The sequence below is a fragment of the Centruroides vittatus genome, unplaced genomic scaffold (assembly GCF_030686945.1).
Source record: "Centruroides vittatus isolate TY-2023 unplaced genomic scaffold, ASM3068694v2 contig_975, whole genome shotgun sequence".
Lineage (NCBI taxonomy): Eukaryota > Metazoa > Arthropoda > Arachnida > Scorpiones > Buthidae > Centruroides > Centruroides vittatus.
In genome coordinates, this window is record NW_027122648.1 from 2,619,297 (window position 1) to 2,635,312 (window position 16,016).

The 16,016-nt window shown below is 28.8% G+C and overlaps 1 protein-coding gene across 2 annotated transcripts in view; it reads right to left on the bottom strand.

The window, feature by feature from the left end:
- Positions 1 to 16,016, bottom strand: part of LOC136985711 (acetoacetyl-CoA synthetase-like) — a 46,517-nt gene that overhangs the window by 7,142 nt on the left and 23,359 nt on the right. For both annotated transcript variants that reach the window (XM_067283049.1, XM_067283048.1), the window contains exons 6-12: positions 12,884 to 12,981; positions 11,466 to 11,580; positions 11,287 to 11,365; positions 5,710 to 5,863; positions 1,956 to 2,036; positions 1,684 to 1,873; positions 1,477 to 1,599 (exon numbers count right to left, since the gene is read on the bottom strand). In XM_067283049.1, the coding sequence (XP_067139150.1) occupies positions 1,477 to 1,599; positions 1,684 to 1,873; positions 1,956 to 2,036; positions 5,710 to 5,863; positions 11,287 to 11,365; positions 11,466 to 11,580; positions 12,884 to 12,981 (840 nt within the window). The remainder of the gene's footprint in view (positions 1 to 1,476; positions 1,600 to 1,683; positions 1,874 to 1,955; positions 2,037 to 5,709; positions 5,864 to 11,286; positions 11,366 to 11,465; positions 11,581 to 12,883; positions 12,982 to 16,016) is intronic.

Sequence of the window (16,016 nt, forward strand, 5' to 3'; positions counted from 1 at the left end):
AACAGTTCTAAAGTTTAATAACATTTGGCCTCTCATAATTTACAGAGTAAAATCTTCAAAACCTCAATAAAAGTTCAAGTTGTAAAATATTCTTTAACAGAGTAAGACCTGTGGTTATTTAGTGGTATACTTGTAACATCAACTCCTGCACAGGAGCCAAATCAAATCTCAAATGGCAACTTTCCACCCATTGCAATTTGTGAGTCTGAAGTCTAATCAGCTTCCTTTCCAATGGATATCTCTAAGGTAATCTCGGAGGATAATGTTGGCATTGGCTCTTATATTCTTACGTTTGCTAGCTTTAATCTCAGAGAAACAAGTGGCACATCTGTGTTTCTCCAACTGAGCTATTAATAGGAAGGTTCTTACACCTGCTCTACTTTCATAGCACACTTTAAAAGAACTACTTTACATTCAGAATTCTAATATTCTGATTCTAATATACTTTACATTCTAATATTCAGAAAATCCACTCCAGTGGATTTTCTGAATATTAGAAATTCAATCACTTTTTAAACCTGCTAACTTATCTTCAAGGATGCAATTCATAAAATGTATGATTGGATTTTCTTTTGTTTTTGTAAAATTTAAACATAATTGCATGTAAATTTAAGTTTAAATTCAAGAGTTTGTTCCAAGTTCTAAATTCAATATGATTTATTCTTTTTAAGTTGTTCTATTTACAGAACATAAAGTTCTGTAAACTGTTCTTAGAATATCCAATGTAAAGTAGTTTGTACTGAAGAGGTCTCAAAAAGAGCTGAAAACATTTTAAAATTACAGAAAATTAAATATTTGGTAGCCTTAACAAGCAAAATTCATAGATTTATATAAAATATAGTGCCAAGTTTTACTAATTTTAAGAATATAAATTTTTACCAAAACCGGTATCTATATAATGCCTGTAAAGAAATTTGGCCAGAACCTCTCAGGGTGTTTAAAATGTCCCTACGTGTATGATATTAAAAAATGTATGTCTGTAATTGATGTTATTTCCAATAATCATATTGTATATTTTTAACTTTATTTTTGTGTTTTTAATTAGTTCTAGTTAATTGTTTAATTTAAAATACAGATTATGCTAAAATCAAATTTATGCATGTGCTATTCTATTTTTCAATTGCTGGTACTCATTTTGTTTTTCATTCTACCCTTTTAACCTGACAATGGCTGATTAAATGTAGCTGAAAACTTTATAATAATTACTGAATTAAAAGATTGTAATTTATTCTATTCTAATCATCCAGTTTATTTCAAAGAATTGCAGGAAACCTCATTTTACATATTTGAAAATTGAATTTGAAACTGAAAACTATTTTGAAAAATATTCTGAAAGTATTAAAAAAACTTATTTGTTATTCCCAATTTTGGCTATTACTTCTATTTATTATGACTCATAGATTCCTAAAAAATTATACTATAAGTCTGTATGACTTAAGTTAATTTTAGTAATAAATCAATGATCAAAGCAATTACCTGTAATGGACCCCAAAAGTAAATCCTCTTTTACACAAGAATACGTATAGTTATATGATTGAGGTTTTAATGGAGAACCAGTAGACAAAATTGTATGAAGAGATTTCAAACTATGAGTGAACTCTGTATATGAAGCAATTAAAAATGATTATTTTAATAAATTACACAGCAAAATAAAATGTTAAAAATACATAAATATAACATTACTTGGCTTAATTCCTTTACTTTCCATGACAGCTAACCCCTTTGCACTTGTTCCTAAAATAGTGATACCGATTAAATCGACTAAATCCCAAATTATTGCATCATGGGGAACAAATGGTGAACCATCATAGAGTACAACAGAGCAACCAATTGCTAAACAGGATATCAACCAATTCCACATCATCCAACCTGTCTAAAAGTAAATTTACAATAGTATAAAAAAAACAGGAAATAATAGTTTCTCTGTTAAAAAGATATTTTCAAAATTTTCTTACTGTTGTATAGTACATAATAACATCTGAACGTGACATGTTTCCGTGAAGTAAATGTTCTTTTAGATGTTGTATTAAAGTTCCCTAATTAAAAAATAGTCTATCATTATATATAGTTTGAATGCAAAATAACTCCAAGTTCTTTGAGATATATATAACAAACAAATATATAATTTTATTTAAAAACTGTTTTAACAAAAACCAATAAAGTTATGAAAACATTCTAAATCTTTGAAATTGTGAATATTGTCTGCATCAGGTGTTTTCCAACTATGTGTTCTTTGGACTGCATGTTGGATATCGTGTATAGTTTATTTTGATACAGGGCATGGTGTATAGTGCACGTTTTCTTCTTCCTCTTTGTTCTAGCTTGCTTCATTTTTGTACAGGACTGGATTGAACCAAAAAACAGAAACAGTCCAAGTTGTTTTTCTGTTGGCATGCCATTGTGCTGTGATCATGTGCAATTATCTGTAGAAAAGGGCCTCATTGTGAATAATTTATTTTGTCATTTTCACAACATACATGTTTTTGTGACTTTAGTTTTAATTTGAGAATGTACAGACACTGACAAGATGAATATTGACATGTGTATTGTGTTGTTAATGCTGTATGTAGGTTTTAATTTTCCTGAATATTTTCATAACCTCTTTCATTAAGTTTTGTGTTATTGAGAGCAATTTTCAAATTGCAAACCTATAAATTCCCACTGACACCTGTCTGTTTGTCCATCCTTCGTTAACCTCAAGAACAGAGTTAGATAGATGAAAGTTGAGACCAGATATGGAAAGCTTAGGTAAGAGGCCTTGATTGATAATATGCAAACTTCTGGTTTGGACTGGGAGTGACATCATTACAATTCAAACATTTTCCAGATTGGAGTTAGATAAGTGACAGGTATGACCCTGTACTTCATACTTTTCCTGACAGTAATAATTGATAGCACCAATATACTAATGTTTGTATATGTGAAAATGTTGATTCTGGTTCAATGTAATTAGTAATGTGTAATTAGTGTAGAGTTACCAAATCAAGTGGGAGAAAAATGTATTTTGAATATTCATTCACTAAATATACTGGCTTAGTGGGAATTCATTCTTAGATAATATATTTAGTGAGTGTTTCTTGCAATAAGTTTGTAAATATATTAATTAATTTTGTGTATAGCATCACTGATTGCAATTGTTGTATTAGTGTTTTCATTGCTTGTTTCATTGGCCACAAACATTTTTGTGAGTGACTGCTGTTGAGGTACTGTCAATGAGTGTCTGATCTTTCATGTGATCTAGATTCGTCTAGTGATGTAACTGTTACGCTCAAGTGTTGCAACAAATTGGTATGTTTGAGTGTTGTTTGTGAAATGAAGTTGTTGTATATAATTGTTTTAATATTATGCTTCTTGTCCCACTATTATTAATTAATTATCTGGTGGATAAAAATAAAGCACTTGACTTTATCAATTTTATGGGCAGCCCATAAAATTGAAAGTTTAATGAATATTTATGAGCATTCCATGCTTTCAGTATTTGGTTGCATAGTACCATTATTATTGTGAAGGCTAATAAAAATATTTTTTACTTTTAGTGCATTTATGTGAATAAAAATCATTTCATTAAAAATTAAATTGATTAATTACATTTCATTTGACATTATATAATAACTAGCAGATAAGCCCGACATTGCTCAGGCAAAAAGTAATGATAGCAAAGATTAAGATGATTACATTATAGCCAATCTTACCCAATTTCACAGAATGCAAGACTTAGTCCCCCTATTTCCAGACTAATTAGAGAATTTTCAGATGAGTCTAAAAATATGTTTGATTTCCCGCAAAAACACAAAAAGCCACATCTGCACCTGTAAATCTTGCATGCCACTTTCTCTTAACACTTTCATTGTTAAGGAATACACTTCTTTCATCCCCAGTGATACCCTACTAAAATGCAGTTAAAAACAAAAATTGCATCTAAAATAGTACAGTAGAAGCTGAGTTCTTTAGGATAAGTCTTAATCCTCTCCCTGTGGGGGGGAATTTCAAAAAATCCCTTCTTAGTGTACGTTCTCATGATGTACAATTACTGTGTACCAAATTTCAACTTTTGACTGTTTGACTTTGGGGTCTGCACTTATTATTATTATTAACTCATCTCGATTATACATATAGATTAGATAAAATAAGAGCATGAGCATGAATTTAGTTTAAACAGGTGTAGTGGATGGAATTGCCCAGGCAGGCGATTCCCGCTCTGTTTGTAACCTAATGGGAACTTTCGTAATTCAAAATCATAGCAATTATGGAAGAACCATTAGAAAAGATCTGTTGGGAAAGCTGTTGTGGTTTGAATCAACGATCGATGGACGATTGGCTGTCAGAGAATGGCCATTGGCCGGACTTTATGAAGACATCAAAGCTGATTGGCGGAGAATTTGAATGCCGGCTACTATATAAGAAGCAGTTTTCGGTGGGAAAAGGGGATCTCGTTATCTCTCTCTTTGGGACTTGCGGAAACCGGGTGTAAGTGGACTCCCGTTGGACTATCACAAACTTTTCCTGACTCAGAGGTGCCGCGAGTACTAAGTCTGTTAATGAAGGTCGTAAGGTGTCCTTCTGACGAACTTGTACGGAACATAGTTGGTTGTAACTTAAGATTGGTGTTTTGTGATTTAATTTAGTGTTTAATTTAGATTGGTGTTTTGTGAATACTTACCGTATTTTATGGACTATAAGACGCACTTTTTTCTTCGAAAAATTGCCTCCAAAATTCAGGTGCATCTTATAGTCTGTAGTGTCTTATAGTCCATAAAATACGAGGTAGTTGTAAACGTTATTTTGTATTTATTTTGTATGTTTGTCTTGTCAATATAAACGTTGTGTTTTGTCAATCCAACTGGTGTTATTGTGAACATTACTACAGGATTGGAATCAATTACTGATTAAGGTAGATAAATATTGCAAAGAAGCAGAGAAAGAAATAGAACTAAGTGGAGGCAGAAATCATAGTTACAGAGATAGCTAAGTCCTTCAGCTTAGTCAGCAGCATGCAAAAAGGCATATACACTTGGACTGTAGCTAATAAGCCTAGTAATGGCTGGAAAAGAAAAAAAATTATCAGTCAGAATTCTTTCTGTTTACCCTTGTAGTCCCCAATAATTTATTCCTGGCTACAGGACTGAATATAGGCAATTATAAACCTAAAATATTTATGACAGAAAAAAAAAACAAGCATTCTAACATTCTATTCAAACTCAATTGCATATTTGAATTCTAATCAAAGATGTTTATTTCTTTAAAAATAACCTAAATCCTTTAAGTCTTCAATTAAAATATTCTGTTATTAAATATTAAATATCTTGACAAAAATTTTTAATATGCAATTATTATAAGTGAAATAACTTTTCAAAGAAAAATATGTTCTTTATTCATAAAGAACACAGAGAAAATATAACAGGAAAATAAAACCTACTTCACTGGAAAATTGTATTTTCTCCTATACTTTTACATGTGTATATTACAAGTATAACTGTTAATGAATAAAAGAAAGTATAAAAATTATTAGTAAATTATAATAAATTGATGATTTTTGAGCATATGTAAAATATTAGTAAAATGTAATTGTAATGTTAATTCATATTGAAGATCATTTACTTTCAAAAATTCTAATTATATATATTTTATAACAACAAAAAAAAAAAAAAAAGATATTAAAAACTTTTTATTAATTATAAATTTACAGTTAATAGAAAGTAATTTACTTACACCAGAAGAATGTACAATACATTTTGGTACTCCAGTTGTACCTGAAGAATACAAAATGAAGAGAGGATGATTAAAAGGAAGCTGTACAAATTCTAATTCTGGCACATTTCCTTTTTCATCTTTGCCTGTTTCAAGAAATTCATCCAGGAAACAACTAATATAATAACAAAAATTTTGTCATAATTCAATAATGTATTTCAAAGTTATTTTATATATTTAAAATTAAATAACAAAAATTTTAAAAAATTAATGTATTTTCCATATTTTTATAATGTATATTTGTATAGGAAAGAAAACATTTGCTTAGATTCCATAATTATTTGAAGTTTGATATTCTGAAATAATGAAAATTTACAACTTCAATTCTAGCCTACTGCATATTTGAGATAATTTTTAAACAAATCATAACCAAGAGTCATTTTAACACTGAATGTTTAATTCCATTATTATGCAGTTAATAAATATTTAGTGTTTTCAAAAGTTACTTCCTCTTCTTATTCCACAGGCTTCATTTGCCAATTGTTAATCAGTGATTGGCTCCTCCACTGATTAATTCTCAAGTGATAATTAATTCTCTAATAATTGGAATAACTAGTAAATAATCATTCCATTGAAAAAATACTACTTTTTAAAATTTAAACTTATTAAATTAACATTAAAAAATTAATGATGTTTAAAGAAATGATAATTTTATTAATAATTCAGGATAATCTTGACACATCTTCGGTTAGCAAGTACTAGCTTTTTGTATATGTGTTTTCAAACTGAAAATGTTCTAGTTTTAAATAAATTTTTAGAAATATTTATTTTAAGAAATAAATTTCAATCTCATTCATAGCCAATTATCACATCTGACTGATTTTCAGTACATCTGTCTATTTTTTAAAAAAACTTTTTGCTCTTAAACAGGTAGATCATTATTACATTGTCAATTATTTAATAGTGTTTTGTTAACTACCTTGCACTTAAAAAGGAAGCAATTGTGACATAAAATCAATTAATTTATCATTTGATAATGGAAAAAAACATTCCCCCCAGAAATATTTACTCAAAATGGCATCAGTATAAAATTACCAAGAAAGTATATAATCCACATTAAAAAGTAAGTTAAATTAAGTTAAACTGTTTTAAGCTATTCTTTAAAATTTAATAAAATTTTAAAGAATAGCTTAAAACAGTTAACAATTAATTGCATGATTAGAGAATTATACAATCCTGATTAATAAGCTAACTTGACAATTGTCCCATCCTTATTCTGTACCAATAGTTCTGATTGTCCTTTTTTTAAAACTTCTCACTTTCAGAACTGTTGATACAGAAGGATTTGGATATGGACTGTATATTCTTGTTATATCAAGCAAGTGAGCTGCATAGTATCTCTGACATTTACTGGTAGAATAGTATCTCTGAAGATGGGTTATAGGTGCCTTCAAACACTTGAAGAGAAGCAAGCAAACTACAAAAACCAGTTAATACATATGACAATAAATAAATTATAAACTATGCTAAAATATATTTGGTAGTTTCCAAGTATTAGTCATTTGATTTAATTACATTTACATATTTAAGGCTATGCATTAAAAATATTACAAACAAGTATTGTAATAATAATATAATTTTTGGTTTAAGAAATTAAAAATTTGCTGACATGTTTTTTTATTCATGAAGATTATTAAATATTTTTTATATTTTATCATATTTTATACATACACTGGTGGGCAAAACTTAAGGATGAAGAAGAAATGGACACATATATGAAAAACTACATATGGTTTTAGACCAATAGTATTGACAGCATATTCAACATGATTTAATATAATAATTATGTTCAAAGGAAGTACACAGGATGTCAAAAAAGGGTGTTTTGTAAAAAGGTGCATATTGTCCAAAGACATGGTTTTACAAAAAATGCACAATACTTACTAACATGACACTCAGGATTGTTTGTAGTAAGGGATATGTGCCACCGTGAAGTGCGATGCAACTTTGTACATGATGTGGCATACTCAGAACAACAGGATCCGGGAGCTGTTGAGGCAAGTTGTCCCACTCCTCTTTCACTGTACGGACGAGGGTCTCCTTGTTTGTTGGTGGATATTGTCGACTAACAATACATCTCCCCAAGTCATCCTATACATTTTCAATTGGATTCAGGTCAGCCAGACTATGCGATGAATATCCTCACTGTCAAGACACTCATCTACAGCCTATGTACAATGACAAGGCATATTATCATCCATAAAATAAAACTTTTCACTGATAGCACCTCGAAAAAAATCAAACATGTAAGAACAGAACTTTATCTATGTACCATTGGCTGGTCATGATTCCTCAGTAAAGCACATACAGGTCCATACAGACATTGACCATGATGCCTGCTCACACCATGATACTGCAAGTTTGATATTGATCCGTTTCCCGAATATTTTTGGGAGGATAAGCACTGCTAACCTCATGCTATATCAGTTGCTGTCTAGAATCAGACTATAACTGAATCTATTCTCATCTGAGAAGAGCATGGTAGTCCAGTCACATCATCATTAGTGCAATTGTGATGCAGACAACACCATTGCAAATGGGCGCTTTGGTGAACTCTCAATAGTGGAACACACACAACAGGTCTTCGGGTGTTTAGTCCTTTCTTTTGAAAACGTCTTGCAACAGTTTTACAGGATATCTTGGTTCCTGCGACTGCCTGTAAATAACTTGCCAGTTCACCAGCTGTGCTGCATCTGTTCCTTTTTGCTGAAAGAACAATATACTGATCTTCTTGAAGTATCCTATTGCTAGGACAACCTTTCCTCTTGAGCCTGCTGCACATTCCACTAGTTTGGAATGCTGCCCATAGCCTAGCAATGATACTGTGTGCGATGTTAAATTCATGGGCAACATCTGTTATTTGCTGCCCTTCTTCCAGCTTCTTGATTATTCTTCCACAAGTAAAATCATCTAAATGATGACTAGAAGACATGTCCAGAATTTCATTATTGTAACTTCGCTCCTTCCCTTTTGAATTTCACATCCAACAAAAACTGACTGCACGTGCAGATTGTTTGAAATCTCTTATCTATATTGTCACATGACCAATACATGCAAAATTCAAACATTTGCATAAGTTTTACATAACAGAGTACATCATGATTTCAAATTTATTTCAATAGGCTGCTGCAGTTCAATTTCTAATTGTAATCATTAAAAATAGCATCTGTCCTTAAGTTTTGTCCACCAGAGTATATATAATATGTAATAAGTTTTTGTCATGAACTGACAAAAACAAAATGTTAAATAGGTTATAAGTCTTATTAGCTGAAATTAAATATTTTTTGATATTTAAACTAAAATGTCTCATTTAATTATTATGCCTTTGTGTCCTTTCTATCTTAATTTAAATTTAATTTGTATACTAGTACTTTTTATATATTAACAGGAAACACGAAAACATATATAGGACAAACAAAAAGAAAATTAAAAATAAGATTAAGTGAACATATCAGAGCAATCAAAGGATAATATGCAAATTCAGCAGTGGCTGAACATTGTAATACAGAAGGTTGCAAAATTGATCTAAATACAGTAAAAAAATCAGAAAAAAGGAAAAAAACAATTATAAAAGAAAGACAACTGTATGTGCATTTAAATATAATTAGGCAAAATAATAAAATGAACAACAACAACGGTAGAGAGATCCACCAATCATGGATAAGCATTATAAAAGGGGGGGGAGGAAGAAGTATAAAAGAAGAGATGGGAAAGAATTAAAATAGAAATTAAGTAGAAAATAATAAACAAAAAGAAGTAAGTCAATTAAAGTAAAAATATTTCAGATAAAAATTAAATTTATAGTTTTTAACTGATTTTAATGTACAAAAATTAGGAATGCGTCAAATTGTATGGTTGCTGTGGATCCTAGTTTTAATTGGAAATGTAAAGAAGTTCGGAAATACAAAATTTGTAAGAATTTTTAATTTATTGTCGGGAAATGATTGTGTTTTAATTGATTTTAGTTATAATTCTACAATTAACAATACAACATTTCTTGGTATAAAGTGTCGTTTAAAGGCCTTCTGAGGAGGAACGAACAAGTCCGAAACACATGTTTAAAGTGTATGTGTTCAGGTGAACTAAATAAAAAACATTATTTTTGATCTGTAAGACTAAATATCTGCATCCATATTTTCCAGTATAATAAGTCCTGTTAATATATAAAAAGTACTAGTATACAAATTAAATTTATCAATTTTAAAAAATAACAAATGCAAATGGATTCTAATGAAAAATGCTTCTCTCTTTTTCCAACATTTCATTTTTAGTGGTTTAAAAATATAAATTGTTTAATTCCAACTAATAAATGGCTTCTATAACCAACTTGGTGTTATTTTTTTTTTTTATCAAATAATGAAAAAGCTCTTTAGTCCTATTTATCAAAACGGTTTAAATAACAACCTACGCCTAATACATTAGTTTCCAAATGATATGCTACAGCTTAATAATTTAGTCCAATAGAGATTTATCAAAGCTATTTTAAAAAGTTGAAATTATACCTTTTTTTTTTGTTTAGGGGAAAAAGGAAGCACAAAGTTTATAAAATTAAGCTTTAATAAAAACTCTAAAAAAAAGTTTATGAGTTATCTATTATAAATGTATCTTGTTAAGAAAAAAAAAACTCAACACTAAACTTTTACAGACATCTCTTCAACCAATTCCGATGACAATTAATTAAAATAGTTTCAAAAAATTATTTAATTATAATCTATGGACAGTCAAATACACAATCTAGTAAAAAAGTATTAACTTACTGCAATGGCAACCTGAGTTGGAATCCAGGATACATCCTCAAATTTTCAGACAATTTGACTAAATACATCTATACCTTACAACTTTAGCAAACATTTTAATGCATTTATTAATATTTTTAGACATATTCAATATACTTCTTCAGGCAATCTCACATCAAAAACCAAAATAAAACACACATTCTACACACTTAAAGAAAAATTCATAAAATATACATTCTATTTCAACATATTTTGCAATAGATAATTTAAAATTTTCTAATTTCTGTTTAAAGCTATAGATTGCTCAAATTTTAAATTTAAATACAGGGAATGTACATTCTATTTTTGTTTCTTGATTTGAGAGTGCCTGAAGTAGGACATTGAATACTTGTATGTCTGAAAACATTAGTAAATAATATCAAGATGTTTGTTGGAATTGTAATGTGTGATGTATTTAGGCAATTTGTCTGCCCTATCCATCACTACATAATTGGGAGCTAGGCCAAACCCACAACAACAGACATAAAAAAGCCCACAAGTGGAAAGATTAGGTAATTAACTTAAATGATTCTCTAAATGAGAAATTGTAATGTAAACAAAATACACAATGATGCATAATGTTATGTACAAGTATTAACAAGAAAATTGTTCTAAATTAAAAATATTATATTTTTAATTAATTGCAAGATTAAAAAACAAATTATAAATTAAACATCATCAGAAACAGTAGTTTTCATCTTATTGTTAATTTGATGTAGTGTTGTCTTATACATCATCAAATATGAATTAAAAACTTCATTACCTTTTTGGAATTTTTGCTATTTCATTTTTATTTTGAATATCAAAAGGAGCAATAACCACTTTTTTTAATAATGGGAGACCTATAGGAAAACAGAAAACCAAATAGATAGCCTTATATAACATTTCATTATAGTATTAATGTAAACAAACTTTGATTTTATAAATAATGTTCATTTCTACCTAAAACAACTTCGTGTAATTTTTCCAAGTGGTTATGTACTTTTCTGTTGTACACAACTTTATCCACAGAAAAGATGACTTTAGGCTGTATTTGCCGAAATCTGTCTAAAACACTCTGAAAATAAAAAAAAATTCATTTTTAAAAGTTAATTCATTAAATTGTCATAAGTATGCTTATAAAAACATCTCAACTACATTAACAAATTTTTCATACACACATTAAGAATTTTGATAAATGAAAAAAAAAAATAAAATCAATCTATCACAGATTAATTGTATAATTATTCATTAAAAATAATAAAATATGCTTTTCATATTTTAGATTATATTGGACTCATATTCAGGACCATCAAGAGGAGGGACTGGGGATTTTTCCTGGCCCACAATGGTTTATACTCCCATAAAAATAATATTTTTTACCAACAGGAAATAAAATCTGTGAGACTTTTTTATTACTAAAGAGATTTTCTAAGTACAGGTATTTCATTTGTTCAAAAAGAACATGGAAAAAGTGGGTCTGCTCTATCCCAGGCCCCATAAAGTTCTCAACTGTCCTGAATTTTTTTATATTACCAAAATGCATGCATATAGGGTTGTTCAAATAAAGCATAAACTGAGCCATAAAAACATATGGTATCACTGGTCACCATAACAGGATTACAGTATAGACGGCATAATGACAAATTTGCATTATGCTTCTATAGGAAATCACCTATTCCACCACATTATACATGTGTCCCAGTATGGTAAAAATTTGTGTATATCTTTCATGTAGAAAAAAGAAGGCTACTGGATGAATCATTTAGTTACAGTTGTACAGCTGCTTGGACTTCACTGTCAGACTGAAATCTGCAATCTTTAAAAATCTTTCTTAGAAAAAGATCCAAAATCATGGATGCTTCAAAACAATGTAATTAGAAGGCCACATTGCTTTAGATGGAAAGTTCTGTAGTATCCAACTTACAGTCCCAATTTATCACTTTGCAACTTCAATTTTTTGGACTTTAAAAAATTACACAAAGGTTGCAGTTACTATAAAAGTTTTAATAATTACATCTTTAAAAGTTTAACTTCTTTAATACAACTTTTTGCCTTTGTTTATTATTCATTATCTACATGTGCCAGTTGGTTTTAAAACTTTTTTAATGTTTATTTTATGTAAATTTTGTCATTACTTATTTTCACTTTGCACATGAACACATTCTTTTCATTGTTTTTTTTGCATTACCTGGTGATAACATATTGTGTATGTTGAAAACATTGTGAAAACTGCTAATTGATACCAAAAAAACTAAAAGTTTGTTCATATTCTTAAACCTACATTTCTTTGTAACCAATAACTACTATACAATAATATTTATTTTTATGAAAAAATATTAAAAATAAAGTTTTAAATAAAATTTATAAACAATATTTACAGAAATTCCAAAATCAGGAGAAGTTGAACTCCATATAGCACCTATACTGGATGCAGCTAACATTGCCTCAACAGCTTCTTCGCCATTTGGCAGATACCCTTATATAAAATAAAATGTTAAATTATATATTATTCCAAACAAATAAATAGTAATATTTATTAAAAACAATTAAAATGTAAATAATGAAAGATTCTCTTTATAATTTATAATTGTACACATCACATGTAGGACATACCAAAATTTTTAGCAGCTTATTTCCCAAACAGTTGCAGTACTTTAAAAACAATGAGCAATTATTTATTGTGATATTGTCACAATGCAAGTTTTAAAAAATGTGATTAAAAATTACAATTTATTTAATTTAAAATATATGTTCTCCACCTCAAATTAGTAGTGTCTTGCCCCTGTACATAATACATTTCCTATTAGCAATGTCATCGTCTAAATCTTTACAGCAGAAATTTTTGAATTAAAATAACATGGCTTTTGCTTTGCATTGGAAGTTCATGTATAGTCAATTAGGACCACCTGTCCATAAGATTTCCATATCTGGTCTCAGATTTTATCTACCTAACTCGATTCAAGATAACGAAAGACAGACAGGCAGACAGACTGATAACAGTGGGAATTTATAGGCCTACAACTTTTTCAAATTGTAGCCCAACGACAGTACAAAAGAGTGACTTTTTGCTAAATAGAAGAACCCTTCTTGCCACTGTAATATCACATGACGTATCATGTGACATCTACAATAGCAAGAAGGGGTGCCAATTGGTAACGTCTTACAATCATTTTCACTGCAAGCATGAACTTTAAGGCAATTTTGAAGTCATGATTTTTAGAAATTTCAAAAAGGACATGAATGCTGAAGAATGTAATTCTTTATAAAAAATGTGTTTGGAAATTCTACTTTATCATGCAAAATGGTCCAAAACTGTTCACAAATTTTCACAAGAAGTCACATGATTTGAAAACAAGTGGTTGACAATCCATTAATTACCACAAAAAATGCAAAGGCAGTGCATAACTATTTGATGCAGAACTATTTGAAGCAGACATGCATGTGAGAGTCTAGAAAGTCAGCCCTAGAGATTAAATCAAGTAAATGATTCTGCATGATTATTTTGAAGTAGAAAAGTAACCTAAACAAAGGGCTACTTATACTCCATCACAAATTTGATGTGGCCAGCCCAATTGTAAAGTGTGAATCTGCAATAAACTATCAGTGTTCAATGGTTTTATCTATTCAGCCACTGGTGAAAAATCTATGAGAAATTAGAGTTTGATTTATAATGGCTTTCAAGAAGTAAAACAAGGTTATTAAAGAGGGCTTATATATATACACCATTGCCAAACTAATAAATAATGAATGAATAAGTTGTAAACATTTCTGTAACACAAATTTGTCAGAAATTTATAAATAACTTTGTATTAAGTGAAGATTCTTTAAAAACTTTTTAACATAAAAATTGACTTTAATATTTTCTAGTATATTTCTGATGATTATTTAAGCACAAATTATATTCTATTGGAATTCAAATCAAATTCAATTTATATCCCATCTTTAGAACCTGAAGATGACCTTTTGAAAAAGGTTGAAAACATTTCTTCTCTCATAAATTTGGTTTATTCAATACTGAATTTAAGGTTTCTTTTAGTTTTGATATCTCTATTAAAAATGAAGAAATGTTTATAGATCTCTACAGAATAAATTAAATATTTATTTATACTGACAAATATATAGAGATTGTCTAAATTATTTTAAATTATATTTTGAATAGCATTTGTACTTGTTATACAAAGAATTTCATTTAAGATAAAATGAAGTGAGAAATAATATATTTAAAACTTAAAGTTTAGAAAAAAAAATGACATTTTAAAATATCAAAATATAAAATCTATATATATAGTATATACTTTATCTGATTACTACATATTGTATTTCCCCCCCCATTTTAAAAATTAGATATACAATGCTTTAAAAAAATTTACTGATAGTTTCAAAATCAGTATAGCCTATTTTTAAGGATTAGATATAAATGTTATCCAAGGATATTGTGGAACCTGAATTGAATCATCAATGCCATGTGACAGCACATTAACTGACATTTTCCAATAAATAAGCCATCAATTTACACACATCTTAATTATTTCTTCTTGTATTACACATTACATTTCAAACTTTAAAAAAATGCCTATAAAGGGCACAGTAAACTACTTTTTTCTTGTTCCATTTTTCTTCTCTGTTGTTAAATAGTAAGTGTACTAATTTTGGTTTCATTTGAGTTATTCCTTCAGGCTACTGACAGTTGCAAATAAAGCTACTTATTTTATAACCACCCAATGTATTAAAAGTAAAAAATGTTGATAAAAAAAACAAATTGGTTAACCTCTAACTAACTCTTAACCCTGAGTTATTAATACTTCCACATATTGGTTACATATTGATGGCACTGTAAATTGTTTTCAGAGATATATATGATGAACTTTGACTTGTTGTTCTCATCAGCAGTATAACAGCTGTATCTTTTAATACAAGCATTGAAACATCAATAATAAGAAAAAGAATTGATATACATTGTAAATGATTATATTCCAAAGATCATCATTATATAAAAACTTCAGAGTTATAAAAAAAATTTATATATATATCTGAGAAATATTTTAATTACATTTGAAAAATTTTAAATAGATCAAAATACTTAAAACAACAAACAAGTTACAATATCAAAGATTACTAGAAAGAAATAGTTTCAGAGAAAGTTTGTATATACAGAATGGTTATAAAGTAAGTTGACCAACTAATACCAATCTTTGGAATGTGGAAAGTAAGAAATCTGTTGAAACTTTTTCAGAGTAACACGTGCTTGCAATACACAAGCAGGGGTAGAACATGTCATGGTTACAGTTAACCTAACAGTAATTTGAAAATTTCTGACATAAACACAAGGAATTCACAATGTCACATGATTATGTTTGATAAAAAAAAACAGAACAAAAAAAGGTGTTGGAACAGTGTGTGTAGAACAAAAAACAGCAGATATATCAGTGTTTGAACAATGGAAAGCAGGCAAGCCAATATCTTTGACAGTAGACCCTGTATGTTAAGTTCTACAAATTTAAAAAAAAAAAC